The sequence below is a fragment of the Silurus aristotelis genome (assembly GCF_946808225.1).
Source record: "Silurus aristotelis genome assembly, chromosome: 21".
Lineage (NCBI taxonomy): Eukaryota > Metazoa > Chordata > Actinopteri > Siluriformes > Siluridae > Silurus > Silurus aristotelis.
In genome coordinates, this window is record NC_139594.1 from 14,180,360 (window position 1) to 14,196,270 (window position 15,911).

General features: G+C 36.6%; 1 protein-coding gene across 17 annotated transcripts in view; it reads right to left on the minus strand.

The window, feature by feature from the left end:
- pleca (plectin a) overlaps positions 1–15,911 on the minus strand; it is a 92,870-nt gene that overhangs the window by 22,989 nt on the left and 53,970 nt on the right. For all 17 annotated transcript variants that reach the window (XM_083523460.1, XM_083523447.1, XM_083523446.1 and 14 more), the window contains 16 exons: positions 14,040–14,129; positions 11,460–11,537; positions 11,260–11,352; positions 9,326–9,492; positions 6,767–6,882; positions 6,063–6,169; positions 5,246–5,365; positions 5,044–5,139; positions 4,167–4,294; positions 3,146–3,239; positions 2,903–3,057; positions 1,784–2,120; positions 1,341–1,418; positions 1,066–1,227; positions 708–812; positions 94–189 (listed from right to left, as the gene is read on the minus strand). In XM_083523460.1, the coding sequence (XP_083379586.1) occupies positions 94–189; positions 708–812; positions 1,066–1,227; positions 1,341–1,418; positions 1,784–2,120; positions 2,903–3,057; positions 3,146–3,239; positions 4,167–4,294; positions 5,044–5,139; positions 5,246–5,365; positions 6,063–6,169; positions 6,767–6,882; positions 9,326–9,492; positions 11,260–11,352; positions 11,460–11,537; positions 14,040–14,129 (2,022 nt within the window). The remainder of the gene's footprint in view (positions 1–93; positions 190–707; positions 813–1,065; positions 1,228–1,340; positions 1,419–1,783; positions 2,121–2,902; positions 3,058–3,145; positions 3,240–4,166; positions 4,295–5,043; positions 5,140–5,245; positions 5,366–6,062; positions 6,170–6,766; positions 6,883–9,325; positions 9,493–11,259; positions 11,353–11,459; positions 11,538–14,039; positions 14,130–15,911) is intronic.

Genomic DNA, 15,911 nt, shown 5'->3' on the forward strand with positions numbered 1-15,911 from the left:
CGAGCAGGGTATAAAACTAAGTTAGCCCTGACAGATGTAAACAGCAGGAAATTCAAATCAGAGGTCACGGTAAAATCTCTCTAAAGTAGATACCTGGAAGTAGGCGGTGTTCTCTTTGAGGTGAGTCTCAATGCAGCAGCACAGCTGTAGTAACCAACTCCACTGAGTCTGCAGAGCTGCAGTGAAAGCCTACACATAGTACAGAAAGATCGTAAATGATTGTATGCTCTAAAAAGATTAACAAATAATTAACATTTGCTAAACATATAATAATACAGATGGAAACTATATTTCCACTATTTTCTTATTGATTCCCTCCATCTCTTATAAAACACTCAAAACTAAAATACTAAGTATTTGGGAAACCCATTGGCTCATGACAGCCCTATGGCAAAACCAGCGAGTGCTAGATTATTTTTTGGAGGTGGAAATCACAATCAATCTACTAAATTAAATGTTTATTTCTAAACCTGATCACTATGGTTAAAATAGAATCCACTGTATTACATTTCATGTAAATTATATTCATATAATATTGTTCAGGTCTGTTGAATGTATATTCCAGTTATTCCAGGCAAGAAAAATTAAAAAATTATGTGAAAATGCAGTTTATACTGATAATAACTGTGTATGATAATGCAAGTAGTTAATATAATAACTCAAATTTTTACTTATTACATATACAATAGTTTCATGAATTATCTTGCCTCTATAGTGCTCCGAGCTGGATGGCCTTCCTTTAATAGCTTGTCTCCAGCTGCTTGGACTGTATTCATTCTTTTCTCCCTCTGCTCCAGATCCCGCATCAGACCCTGTCACATGATCTCTGTTACACACTCTAATCCTTTTTACATATGGCTACAAACACTCTGTTTAAACTATTTACAGCATGAATTATTACAGCAGACACATTGCTAAACTATATCTTTATGCTAATAAAGTTCAAGTCAATCCGTTTTTAGTCGTGTTCAAGAGGAGTTGTTAAACAAGCCAGTACATAAGAGACACAGTTATAAAACAAGTGCAGTAATTATGGGAATTATTTTTTAGAGCCACGAATCCTACCGAGTAATTATCCTTCTTGGCAGTCATATTGGTATTGCGGTCACTCCAGTCATAGTTGACCTCTTCCTCCTCTTTCTCATTGAGCCACATTAGCTCTTTAGTAGCAGCTACGACAAAAGCGTGTAGTCCTGTCAGACTGCGCAATCGGGCCTTTGAGGAATTCTATCAGAAAACAAGGAATAAAACAAGACAGCAAGTTATTAGTAAAATGTTCACTGTTCTGCAATAAAGAAAAGACTTTGTAAAACTGCATATGCGTATAGCTGTAAACCTACCAGAAGTCTGTTGTACTGCAAGTCCAACTTGGCCAGGTAATCTCTGTATGCTTGTTTACTGGCAGGAGTTAACTGATTCTGATGAGACAATAAAAATGATCCTGTTATTATTGATTTATAGTTACATTTAATGGTGTGCAGCAGGTTAGAGCCATTGGACCTTGGATTGGAAGGTCATGAGTGCAATTTTCATCACCACCAAGCTTCCTAAACAAGGCCCTGCTCAGTTGTATTAATGAGATAATTGTCACTCTGGATAAGAGCGTATGCCAAATGACATAAATCAGTGCAGAATCCACCAGTGCTGTGGTATAAATGTGGAAAATGATTTCTATATTTATTTAGCAATCAGAGTCTATGTTAATTGATAGAGATAGCAACAATTCACCAATTTCCCATTATGGTCCACCATTATAGTACCGCAGAGAAATCATCAAACTCACCTCATCTGCCCGAGCACGGTCAATCTTAGATTTGAAGTCCTCAATAGACTGATGTAGTCCACGATGGCTGCCCAGATGGGACTCGACGGAGGGCAGGTCTGCTCCCCACTCTGAACTGTCCAAACGTCTCTGGTTCTCCTCCACCCAGGCCAGCAGGTCCTTGATGTAGCGGAGCGTAACTTCATCCAGTTCGGGCCGTGCACGTTGAGGAGACTGCTGCAGGCTCGGAGACATGGAGAGCTGTGTAAGGGGCACCTGTGACACTGTCACACCGGACTTCAGACGCAGGTTGTACTCACTGCGCAGATTTACCAGGCGCTCATGGAGACGGTAGACCCTGAGAAAAAATCCAGCAAGTGAAATATTAGTACAGAGGTCAATCTCCATGTACTCTAATAGTTAAGAGTCAAATTATTTTAATAATGTAAAACCATCTAAATTGGAAATTTAATCTGGAAGCTTAATCCGTGAATTATAATAAAATACAATAATCAAAATTTGTACAGTTTAAATACTGTATAAATACTGTCTAATAAATAAATATTATCTACGGTCATGTTTACTGTTTATTTTTTGCCGTATATATCGAAAGTCACCTTTATGTTGTACAGTTGTCTCTTCTAGTACTCTGACGAAAAAAAGGTTACATGTGAAATGACTTTAGACCAGAGGTCCCTAAACTACAGCCCATAGGCCGAATATGTCCGACCCCCACATTTGGAACGGCTCTTTAAACAGTGCCAGAGAGATATTTTTAAAATTTCATTTTAATAAATGTTTTTCTCATATCATATCTGTGAATTAATTGTTAAATTCACCCACCAACCAACAGAATGGTACATTCAACATAGTGTAAACATAAATGTTTAATAGCAATGAATATGAAAATATGTCATATTCATTATTATGAAAGTAATAATGCTCCTTTAAAAGGCTATGTATCTCTTGTAAAGTAATGCTCATTTGTCCGTACAGTGCATAACAAAATAATAAAAGAAATCTAGCATTATAAAATCTCCACAATAATACTGGTTGTGACCTGGTCCCCCGTTAAAGAAAAGGAAAATTATGTGCCCCTCACAGAAAAAAAATTGGGGACCCCTGCTTTAATCTACTTACCGCCTGTACATCTGTTCTGCCTGCAGGTGGCGCCCATCCTTCAGCAACTGCACATCATTGAAGAGGAAGCGGATCATGTTCTCAGCCTTATCCAGGTCTGTCTCGATCTCTGCCGCATGCTGGACAGGCTTTCCGGCTCCCAGCAAGCGCATGTCCTGCCGTTACAGAAATTAATACAGCTTCAGATATCCTTTGTGTTAAGCATGTGTGCATGTGTATCAAGCGCATGTTTGTGTGTCTCACCGTCTGGAGCAATGTCTCCACCTGGTTCAGCTGCTCCTCACACACACCTGACTCCATCTGCACCTTACTGACGACCCTCTGGAGCCGCTCCAAACTGTACACATTAAACACATGCATGATTGCGGTGTTCACAACTATATACGGGTTGTGCTGCTGTGGGAAAATAAAAAAACAACAAGGTGGTGTGGTGCAGCTTAATAGTGATGCCTATTTACTTTTACTACCTTTTGTTGATTATTTTTCTATGTGTGTTTTGTCATGCTGGGATGATTTGGAAGCACCCTTTTCTAAAAAACTTATGGAATTACTAAACTTTTGGGAATTAAAAATTTTAAACACATTTGATGTCCTCTGAATAATCACATGGGTTTTGTATTGCAACTAAATCACCGAATAGTTTGCATAACATGTTCGCTGCGTTTTTTACTATAGACACAACTATTAAAAAGTGACTTACACTCTTTTTTGGCGAAGCAGATATTCCAATCCATGACAGTAGTTCAAAAATGCCATGTCTAGTGATAATCTGTGTCCTGCTTCTTAGTTTATCCTCAGTGCTATAGCACAGCCTGAGCTTTCTGTTTTTCTCTCTCTATGCTTTTCTGACATCTACACAGGTTTATTATTTAGAAGCAGCAGACACACTGTCTTGTGATAGGGAGACGCGGCCTAAAACATTTGAAATCTCTCTTTCCTTTAAAAGGCATCAATGATCTACTAGCTGAAGTCTTGCTAAAGGCAAATAAAGAACATAAAAAACATATTGTATAATAAGACATAGTTTTTTTCTATTCATGTTTCAGATAATTTGATACAGTTCATTTTTTTCCCCAGGAATGGAAAAATGTCCAGAGTGCAACTAAGCTTTATTTGTAACCTAGACAACATTAACCCAAATATATTCTCCCATTATTTTCTTTACCCATGCTTAATTTTATTCTGTCATTTTCCAATAAATAAGGCTATTCTAAAAATCTAACAGGTACCCCCTCTTTTTTTTTTTATAATTTGGAGGCCTCACCGTTCAAACTCATTTCTGAGAAGTCGCTCCCTCTCGAGTATCGCTACATGGAGTCGACCCCACTCCTTCTCCACATCGATAGGGTGGTAACTGGGTGGAACCTTGACCTGCCCAGCCTGCACTGCAGCCTGTGTATACAGAGAAATACTCAAGTCAAGCACAATAAAAAACATACGTAACAACAATGAAATCATTCAAACATATGTATCAACAATGAAATCGTTTAAAAGAATGAATTCTTAATATGCAGTGCAGTTACATACATTCTTACAGATATCAACTGTGCTTTGCATATGTATTCCTGCCCTTTCTGTATTTTGTAGTATAACAACCAACCTAAACTAAAGTTTGGATTAAATGTCTGGAATTAAGAGAAAATGTGGGGGTGGAATCAATACAACCTCCTTTATAAAAGAAAATAATACATTTGAGTGCATATGCATCAACTGGCTACAATATAATAACTGGCTGTGAGTTATTTAGGAAACATAAATAAACATGCAGGAGCTATCAAAACTAGTCTTGTTAAAAGTTCTGGAAAATCCTCAGTTTTTGGTTGATTACATAAAAAACCCCCCACAAAAATAATCAACCTGGGAAAAAATCATGGATGCATTCTAAGAAAATGGAAAGTTATAATGCAAGCACACTTCGGCCTAGAGAATCCATCCACTGAAAGTCATGGAACCAGAAAGGGCCTTAATCACAAAAGCAAACCAGAGCCATGTAATAACAATTATATCAATTTCAGTTCCAGGTTATAACACAACAAAACATTACAATTCAGTGAACACTTATCCATTTCCCCATTTAAAGATTGATGTGATCTCGTATATGTTAATGTATTAGACCTACCACATGCTGCATTATATATTACCTCGAATGACTTGTAAATGTGTTTTGAGCGATTTTTGTCTGCCTCCTTGGCAGGTAACTCTGTCTCCTTAAATTTAAGAAACTGGCGCCAAAGGACCTGGAATATCAAGATAAAAGGATTGAATTACAATATGTAGTTGTATGGGTAAGAGTTATGTGTATGCTATGTGTATGTTTGTGTCTTATTGAGCTGGTAAAAGAACCTCAATTTCCTCATAACTGGTGGGGAACTTGCTCTCTTCAAACACAAGTATATGGTGTCTGATCCACTGCAGCAGCATGGTGACCAGCTCGTAGTACTCCTGCCAGCGTAGTTCCAGCTCCTGTCACATAACACACAAAAACATTTAATGTAACATTTAGGAGTCTTATTACAACTACACACCTCTATTACACCGCCTCAATTACAAAGGGGAGTTTTGCCCTCAATTCTCCATCAGTGAACAGTTCAATAAGATCAACTATACAAGTAAATCCACAATAAATTTTCCTGGATATGCAACTGCACTTATTTTAACATATAGGAATGATTAACGCACTATCCATTGTCACCCAGTTGAGGATGGTTTCATGTTCTGGGTCTTCTCAAAATTTCTTTCTCATCTCAGGTTTTGATCCCCACCAATGTCTCCTCTGTATTGCCTATAAAGACTTTAGTTGGGCCAATTTCTATTGGCAATCTATTTATTTCCATAGAACTGCTTTTGTGACGAAACACACTGTTAATGTACTGTAAGTGGTACCAGAAACTAAATTGTCTCATGGATGTTCCACATCATTACATGTAACTATAGATGTCCATGGTAGTCATGGTGTTTTCTATACATGACAATAAACTCATCTTAAAATAATATAAAAATTCCTTAGGTTCTCTATACATCTTAAATGACATGTATTTAAGCTGAATGTAGATGAAAAGTAATAAGGAGGTTTTGCAAACTTAGTCATTATAAATTGTGAGGTTTTGCTTATATAATGGACCAGAATTTGCTTTTCTTTCAGTATTAAAAAGAGACTCACATTGGCCTGAACTCCATCTTGTACATCAGGAACTCTTGGCATGACATCATAAAGGGAGGAGACGTATGTAATGATGGACTTCTCATCAGGGTGTGGCACATCTACATCTACATGACCAAGGAATACAAAAGCAAATAACATATATAAACAGTGATTATGTTACAAATAAGATTCTGTTAAGAGTTTTATCAAAAAGTAAATGTGAAATGTGAAAAACATGAGTATTTATACACATTCTGGCTTCTCAGTAGTTTTGAACAATGTGTACATTTTTCATCATTTACATGAAAATAGGCCCTTTAGTAGATACACACACTTTAAATTATATAGCTCAGAACATCCTGACAAACATTTAGGTTCTTAAAATAAGTTTAAAACGATGTCATGTACAAAATTCTACTGATACATTTTTACTTTTAGAAGTGCACAATTGATGTTGCACGTGACCTTTTCCCAGCCAAAATGCAATATTGTGTTACTTATGCTGCTGTTTATTAATCATTTTGTTTTACAAACTTTGAGCAACTATTGTTTACTTTAATGATTATGAATAAGAAATATGAGGATAATCCAATTTGTCCGTACTACTCATACAGCTTTAGTTCTAATCATAAAATTTGTTCCTACAGGCGAAGCAAATGTGTGCCAGGAAAAGAACAGGTTGCAAAAGGTTTTGCTCAGCCTCAAGGAACGATCAGGTTTACCTTCTGGATCGAGCAGTCGGGTGACGCCCAGCTCTCTCTCCGCCACGCTGAAGGCCTGCTCCAGGTTCTCCAGATTTGTCTGTCTGTATACCTTGCTCATGTCAATCAAATTCGGCCTAAGGTATACACACAAGGAATGAGCCATGTCAGAGCAGGCTTTAACAGAAAGCAGAAATCCCAGCAGTTGCCAAGGAATGATATACATGCTAGGCATGTCTTTGAAAGAATGAGACTTTTATAAATAACAGACAGGTAAACAGAGCTGGGAGATATTATGTGCTGCTTTACACATGTTACAAAGGGCATTTCTGCAAATCTCTCTTCATCGTAACAACTTTATCTCTGCAGAACTTTTCTCTAATCAGTCATGTAATAGTTATAGTGTATGGATTCTCACTCACATTGCCAACGAAAACAGTTGAAGACTATAAACAGCATGCACCTACACGCTCCATGTACTTCAGTAAATAGGAAGAATTTAACCGTTTCAATGCAGTACTGCTGAATTACACAGAAAACGTGTGCTCTAACATATTCTAAAAGTGATAATAATGGTGAGAATGAGAATAATAGTAAATACAAAGTATAAACATTAGCTTCCACACACAGCGTTTTTCAATATAATGTTCGCAATTGACTAGTCAAAAGTGTCCCAGATTCTTGAAACCCCAACAGAATGACCAAACTAATAGTAAAATAAAGCCTGCTAGTATATATCTAGTTCTTCGTGGCACTGTATATTCACAGGTCTCAATAATACATCAATCAAATATGCTGTCCAAGGACGTGAACTTCTGCTCTCCAAATATTCCAAGTGAGGCAAAAATATCTGCAATTACACCCAAGAACCACCCATTTCTAAGAAGTGACATACTGTATCCATACAATTTAGTGTACTGGTAAAACGCTTGTGTCCCTGCTGGCACCACTTCAGTATAATATGCCTTTTGGTAGAACATTTTGTTCTTGTTGACTGAGGAAATCCGTTGCTCCATGCTTGACTTAAAGTCTCCACTCTGAGATCCACTGCTGGACTGAGCCTCTGGACTTTGTGACTCGGAGTCAGTGCATCCCTCAGAGGGCACATTTTCACACAACATGACCACCCGATCATCCAGATCACTAACTGAGCCATGAGTGCTGCTCGGTGAACTACTGCGCCTTTTCCTCGATCGAAGCTTCCTCTTCAGACTGAGCATCGGTGAGGGATGTGCTCTGGTATAACCAACTGTGCCCTCCTTCTGGCTTCTTTAATTAATCTTCAGAGAATATCCTCTTCTTTCAGGCAAAGAATATCTGCTCTAATTCCACTCTCAGGCATTTGGTACATCCAGATCTTCTGGTAAAGTTTTTGGGTAATAGCATACAATTGAAATAAAAGGACTAACAGTTGCTGTGTCTGTTTTCAAGAAAGGAATAAGCAGCTGCTATTTCTTCTAAGACACAGATGTGCGTCTTTGCGAGCACATGCAGGGTGTAAAATCACAGCCTCTGGGAAAACCTGCCACTTTTATATGCTTCGCCCTTCATGTTTTTCCTTAATCCCTCACAGGATTTATTATGATCTTGTAGGGAATGTGAGAGAGAGAGAGCGAGAGAGAGAGAGAGAGAGAGAGAGAGAGAGAGAGAGAGAGAGAGAGAAATACTGTACCCACCACTTTTCATGTCAGCCATATACTATTTCATGCTCAAGTGCAACAAGATATATCTTGTCCAAAAGTACAGATATTTGAAAAAAGAATTTACTGATAATTTGTAAGACCACAAAAGACACTCTGGGGATATCATATGTGTGAAATTATTCCCCTGGATCCTACAGTTTGTTTAACCACAAACAAAAAGACCTTGTGTAGGAGTGAAAATGCTCCCAGACACACATAAACCCCCCCCCCCCCCACACACACACACACACACACACACACACACTATATATGGACAAAAGTATTGGGACACCTGACTTTTTCCACCCATGCTTGGTTCTTCCCTGTTACCACAAAGTTCGAGGCATACAGTTATACAGGATATCTTTGAATGGAGTAGCATTTCATTTTCCTTTGCCCCTGTGCACAAAGCTAGCTTCATAAAGATATGGTGTACATTAATTGGAGTTCAGACCTCAACCCTACTGGACCTCCCCTATTTGGGATTAATTGGAACCTCAGTACCTAACACCCTTGTGGCTGAATGAGCACAAATCTCAACGGGCACACCCCCAAACCATGTGGAACATCTTACCTGAAGAGTGGAGGTTATTAAAACAGTAAATATGGACTAAATTTGGAATAGGATGTTCAAAAAGCACATACAAATCTTATGGTCATGTGTCCACAAACTATTTCCCATAAAGTGTGAATATATAGTCAATATATATGACCCAATACATGCATATATACAACTTCATTACAGTACATTGTTTGTTATTTTTTTAAATTGTAAAAAAAATTGTTTAGCGTTCTTTTATTCTGTAACATATCTGGTGATTTTATTTAATGTCTTTTAATGCATGCAAGACATGTTAAAAGTTTGAGCAGTGATTAGCTCTTCCTAACTCTTCATTACCTGTATTTGTTAATGATGGCATTGAAGAGCCTGCCGTCTCTCCAACTGGTAGTGAAGTTGTCACAGCGCAGGCCGTGGTAGCCCTCCACCATGCGCTGAGACCAGAGCAGCAGCTTCTCCTTGGCCGTCATGTCGTCGGACTGACCATTCACTTGTATGTCTGAGATCTGGAGGAATATATACATATATATTTAGCAATTGTGCATTAAAATTGCAATTACAATGTATGGAATATTAAAAAACCTTATACCAAGTAAAAGTATAATGTGCAAGTAACTAATAGTTAACTGAATAGAAAATGCAGCCATATTTCTCTGGTATAAAAACCTCTTTAGTACATGCTGTTTTCTGAAAAAATAATTGCCTTTAAAGTGGTAAAATGAATTCTATTTTACCACAGGCTACATTTCCCCATATTGGTTTTGATTTATCCTAATCCTAATAGTGTGCATCAACATGTTTTACATCAACACTGCTTTCCCTGGTAAGTATGATTTTCTAAAGAAGAAAAATGTACATTACGGTTGTAATGTGCTTAATACAGTACCGAAAACTCAGAATCACCATAGCAACCACATATGAAATGAATAAACTGGTGTTGTTTATTACACAGTAGGGAACACAATTTAATGAATAGTCTTTAAATAACTAAGGGATATCCTGTAATGACACCCTAGTTCTTGCTGCTATGATACTGTGCTTGGTAAATATAGCAGCTGGTCATGATCATGAGCTCTCCACAAAAATGTCTTATGAGCAGAGCGTTGTTCATCTTTTAGGCTCGTGGTTGTGTTTGCTTGTGAGTGGTGTGTGTACGTGGATGTATATGTGTATGAGTGTGTTTGTGTCTTTGTGGTTTTAAAGTGATTCATAGTCAGGATTTCCCTTTTGGATGAATCATTTCTCCCAAGCTAAAACTGACACCCGGTCGGACTTTTATACACGTGGCTATAAGCATGTGGCTGAAACTCTGAGGGAACTTATGGAGGTTGGTTTAGTTTGGCATTTAGGGAAGTTGGTTAGCTTGGCAGCCAGTCCTGCACGCTGTGACTCAATCAGGACGGGAACATGCTTTATCCTTTCACTTCAACTTTTTCAACTAAACAGCCATCGCATACCTGAACAAAGTCACCATCCCCAAAACAAGTCGAGTTTTTGTTTTCCGGCACAGAACATTTATACTGTTGAAATGATTAGGAAAAGCGACATGGTGTATAATGTGCTTCAGTAATTCAGTTAGACCTCTAAAGGCAACTGATATGCTGTATGTTTATATGCAAGCTATGTGACTCGTTTATCTCGGCAGACTAAATTATTTGACAGCATTTACAGCAGGCTTCCAGTTGATACAAAGGCTATACCCCTCCCATGCCACACAAATAAAGGCCAGGATGTAAAAAAAATGAGAACAAATGCAATAATAAAGAATAGACAATGGCTATACTATCCCCCAGTCGACAATTATTAAAATTACAGTACTGGAGAAAAAATAAACATCAGAAGTCTTATGAGTCATCAAACTGCCATGCCAATTTGCCCACACCCTCTTTCTTACAGGGAAGACTGAGTCACTGAGGTGGATGGACGCTGCCTCGGACCATAATCCTCTGCAGGACCGTTTTTACTTTATAGTATTTATATATAATATCATACAAGAAACCGAGTGTATAATTGACTACATTCAGATGGCCAAAACCAACCATTTTTACATTTTATGAATTAATTACTTTTACAGAGCTTCAAATAAACATTTCTTGTACAACTTCCACTATGTGTGTTTGACCAATGTATAATATAATGTTTTTACTGCTTAAAACTAAAACTGGACAGAAAATGTGTAAAACAGAAATAGAAAAGAAGGAACAGGGCCAATCTAGCATAGTAAATACAATCCAACACTACATATGTGAGAATTACAGTATATCACACCATACCTGGAAGTGAAGGATGATGGTCCATATTAACCCAAGGGTCAGCTTCGGGTTTCCATCTGCTATATCATCGTTCCTGATGTTCACCAGTTTGACCTGGATCAAAAGATGAAATAGAGAAATTTTAAACTGTGGTGTATGAAGTTTAATTTAATCAAAATTAATGTAAATCATCTGAAAAACCAATGCAGCAATTGTTGTACCTGTCTATGTTTGAGGAAGTCCAGGGCGATCTGGACGTTCTGTAGTTTATGGAAGCGCATGCGGCCCTTCTCTCTGGGCTGTTGGACACAAAATATCAAAGTAGCTCAGAAAACAAGTGGAAATTAACTAATTAAGTTAAATTGGTACTGTTTGAACAAACAGATTCAGACCTCTTTGCCTTTCAGAATTGTGCAAATTGTCAAAACTGGAACTGGACAAATTTGAAAAACGCTGAAACGCCTTTTGACGAACATACTCTGCCTGATCAATAGTTTCTCAACTCCTACCAGGGCATCTCAGGTAGATATGGTCAGGTGAATAGTCAAGCCATTTCGTATCAGATATTAATGATGAAATAAAAATAAACATAAACAAACAATAAATAAATAAAAAGTAATGTGCCCCAAAACACATGACAGATATTGCAAGATAAAATATTATATAAAAGAAATACCATATACATAATAGTCAAATCCCTTATCCTGCCTATTAATTTGAATTAAATCCTTTTACCAAAACAACTGACATCTCTCAGGTGAATTGGGTATAATGTCATGGTGAATATGCGATGCATGAGAAACACACTAGCGTACTAGTGTACAGTTCAGACCATGCACTGGCAATCAAATGTATAGCCAGTCAAACAGGAGAAAGCCAGCCTCCTGTCTAATTTTAGTGTATGATGTCACTTATAAATAATTAATAATAAGGAGAATAATTCATGTATAATACATGACATCATGACGTAAAACTCTTTTGGAGCTTTAGTGATAAATACTTCTAATGAATCTCAAGAGATTTTAGTGAACATCTCATATATTCCCTGCTAAAAAAAACAAACAAAAAAACAAACAAACAAACAATAGAAACACTACTTGTAATGTGTTTAATGGTTTCAATGGGAACTGGATTAATTTGAATGGAAACTGTAATAGTATAACGCTGTAGCTTTCTACTGGTCACCAACAGATCACCTTTGAGGACCTGTCAATCACATGGTGGTATCTTCTGGACACCTATAGGTACCCTTACGATGTCATTGAGGTTCCAGATTCCAGTAAGTTTCTATACTGGTTTCTATAGTTTGATGCTAAAGATTTTATAACGTTTTAAACTTTTGGTAATGGGTGTAATGGTTAACAGTTGATGCTGTGTAATGAAGAGATACCATTAGACTATCTGTGATGGTTTCTATTGTTAATTTTTAGTAGGTTTCTTTATTTTCTTTGTCTGTCAATCCACTTATTAAATTTTTATGGCTGAAACTTTTCATATAACATTTACTACTACTACTACTACTACTACTACTAAAATCTGACTTAAATTCAAACACAAATGCATATAAGAGAAGATAATGTGATCATGTTTCGATTTTTTGATAATAAATGATGTTGTGAAAAGTATAAGTATGACAGCTAACCCTGTCCCAACCTTTCCTTTAACCTTAACCGTTTGAGCTTTGCATATGATTTTTAACATAATATTTAAAAAAAATTTCTATGAATTTGCAAGTGTGAAACCACAGTAAAATTCAGAGACAGAAAGCATCTTGGTTTGGTTCAGTACTTATCCTGAAGCTTTAGAACTTTAACTCAAGCATATTCGGGACTAATTTTAGCCTGTAATACTAATACTAATACAAATACTAATACTAATGCTCAATTATTATAGTTTCCTGTGGTCAAAAAGTTGTTTGTTTAAACAAACAAATTCCCAGTTCATTTATCCTAACTTAAAATAATCAAAATAAAACTTTTCCATACCAAACTTCAGCCAATCTCACATATGATAAAAGACCTGTAAACTCAGCCTGGCTGATCTGACATGCGAAACGTCAATTACTACTTATCCAGACTTTCTGAGGTCAGTTTTTTGCAGGGGGGTAAAGAACACTAACAACAAGACACAAGACAAAGGAAGTGACATCATGCACATCCCAGGTCACCCCAGAGTGACGCATGCCAGACCCCCTGAGGAGGCGAGGTCGGAAGGTTCTAGACCCACTCACCAACCGTGAGTTCCTGACAACATCGCGCTCCCTCGGCTACCCCAGCAAGAGCATCGCAAGAGAAGAGGCAAAGGCAAAGGGGTCAAGGTTAGGGCAGAGGTCAGCCAAGTAGAAAACTGAAAGGTCAGGAGTGGGCAAAACCAGTGCAGGGAGTTAAAACAGAGGCAGAAAACACAACATTAACATGTTAAAATAGATGTGCAACACAAAAGAACCTGTGTAATTCATCATTTTTTTGTTCGCACAGTCACTCAAAGGTAAAAATAAAAAATAAAAACATGCAAAACTTGGCGAAAGAACAAAACATTTATGGAATTTAGTAACTACGGTTAATTAGATGTAGGTTAAATTAAGTATTGGGGTTAAATACTGACTATCATGCAGCTATTATGTATAAAGAAGAACTTGGGTTTATTAAAGTATAATTAAAGCTAGAGTAAGTAGGAGGATGCGGTGCAAAAGCAGGTATCTATATGTACATTTTGCTTCAGAATGTGTATCTTGATGCAAGGACTTATATTTGATTTCTTTTATAGTTTGTCTATGAGTTCTGATGAGCACCGATACTCACCAGTGTTTCTCCAGAGAGCACCTCCAGCAGGGAAATGAGGCTGTGGCCATCTCGCAGATCTTCGTACAGATCTGTGATGTGCCTCTGAGCCTGAGGAGAAAAAAACATACAGACAAAGAAAGCAGTCCATTACATTTTGGTAAAGTAGTGTGATGTATGTTTGATCAATCAAATTTCTTATACTAATGAGTGAATTTTTTCCATTAACTTATAGGTAATAGAAAAACAATCAACAATGTGGAAGTTTACTCTGATAAAAAGCTGAATTACTTTGAACACCTCAACATTATATATTTACATGTGTATATATACACACACACAAACACACACACACACACACACACACACACACACACACACACACACACACACACACACACACACACACACATATATATATACACACACACACACAAAATATATTTCTTAGACCCCATTTGGATAATACAGATGTGTGTGCATGTTTTATAATTATAATTTCTCTATTTAAATTCTTAAAGCTGGAAATAAAAGGCTAAAGAATCCATATCGCTAAGGTTAGCCGCTAAATAGGAAGTGGCTAGAAGCTAACGTTAGCGCTATGGATTCTTGAGCCTTTAAGCGTTTTTATTCATGTGCAAATTAAATCTTATTTCCAGTATGGAGTGAGTAGCCACAGTGACACTACACTAACTCTGCTTTTTTTTTAAACCCCTGGCATTGTTGTGTATGTTTTCACGTTTAATTATAATAATAAAAATATGCACTAAACAAAGCATTAATATCTTCCTGAGGAAACTCAAAAATGATTGCATTTTGTGTGTACCGAAAAAAATTAAGTAATTATAAGTAATTGATATATTTGTATTATTTTATGCATTGTTTATATAACTAAATTATTATTATCATTATTATTATCATTATAATAATAATTATTATTATTATTATTAATGCAAAATGGTTAATTATAAATTGTAAGCATTTATATAACAATTGTTACTATAGAAACAATAGAAACTTAATAGCATGAGCACATTATTATAAGCTGGAACTACAACATAAGCAGCAGTTATACAAAAGTTATACAACGTTATACAAAAGTATATAATTAAACCTTCATTAATCAGAAGTGAGCACTGAACAGTGCTGTGCCATAAGCCAAACATATAATAGTTATCTAAACGGTACCTGCATTCAGCCTTATTAGATTTTTATATAATTGTATATTTAGTTCTAATTCTTGTAGAAAACGTTTCTGAAAGTTTTCAGAGGTTTACAGTTACTGTAAAATATGAGTGATTTTAGAGGGTTGTTGTACACATTTTAAAACATTGGCTACAGTTTAGAAGCTTAAATATCCAAAGACTTAGGGAAACCCTTCAAGAATGCATTTTTCTACTATTAAAAAAGTTTATAGGTAGACTCTATTTTTAATCAGTAAGTAAGTAAGTAAGTTTCTTTCGGCTTCTCCCGTTAGGGGTCGCCACAGCGGATCCTCCGCACGTTTGATTTGGCATATGTTTTACGCTGGATGCCCTTCCTAACGCAACCCTCCCCAATTTGTATCCTCCCTTAATCTGTTTCCTAATAAAAACGGATTAAAAAACATTTCTGCAATGCCTATAATATATTATCAAGGCAAAAGCTGATGGGAGAAGCTTTATTTTATAGTTAAAAAATTCTATTTTTATTAATACATTTTATTATTTCAACATAAAACTCCATAAAAACAATTCACTGTACGTTTTTGGGTGTACACTTTCAAAACTAAAATGTTACGTAATCTAACCACAGACATTTTTCACGGTTCAGTTCTCAGGAACTCATTGATTCATGGTAACTTGGATATACTACCATCTGTTCTGATGAATGTTTGGCCTAAATTTGCTTGCA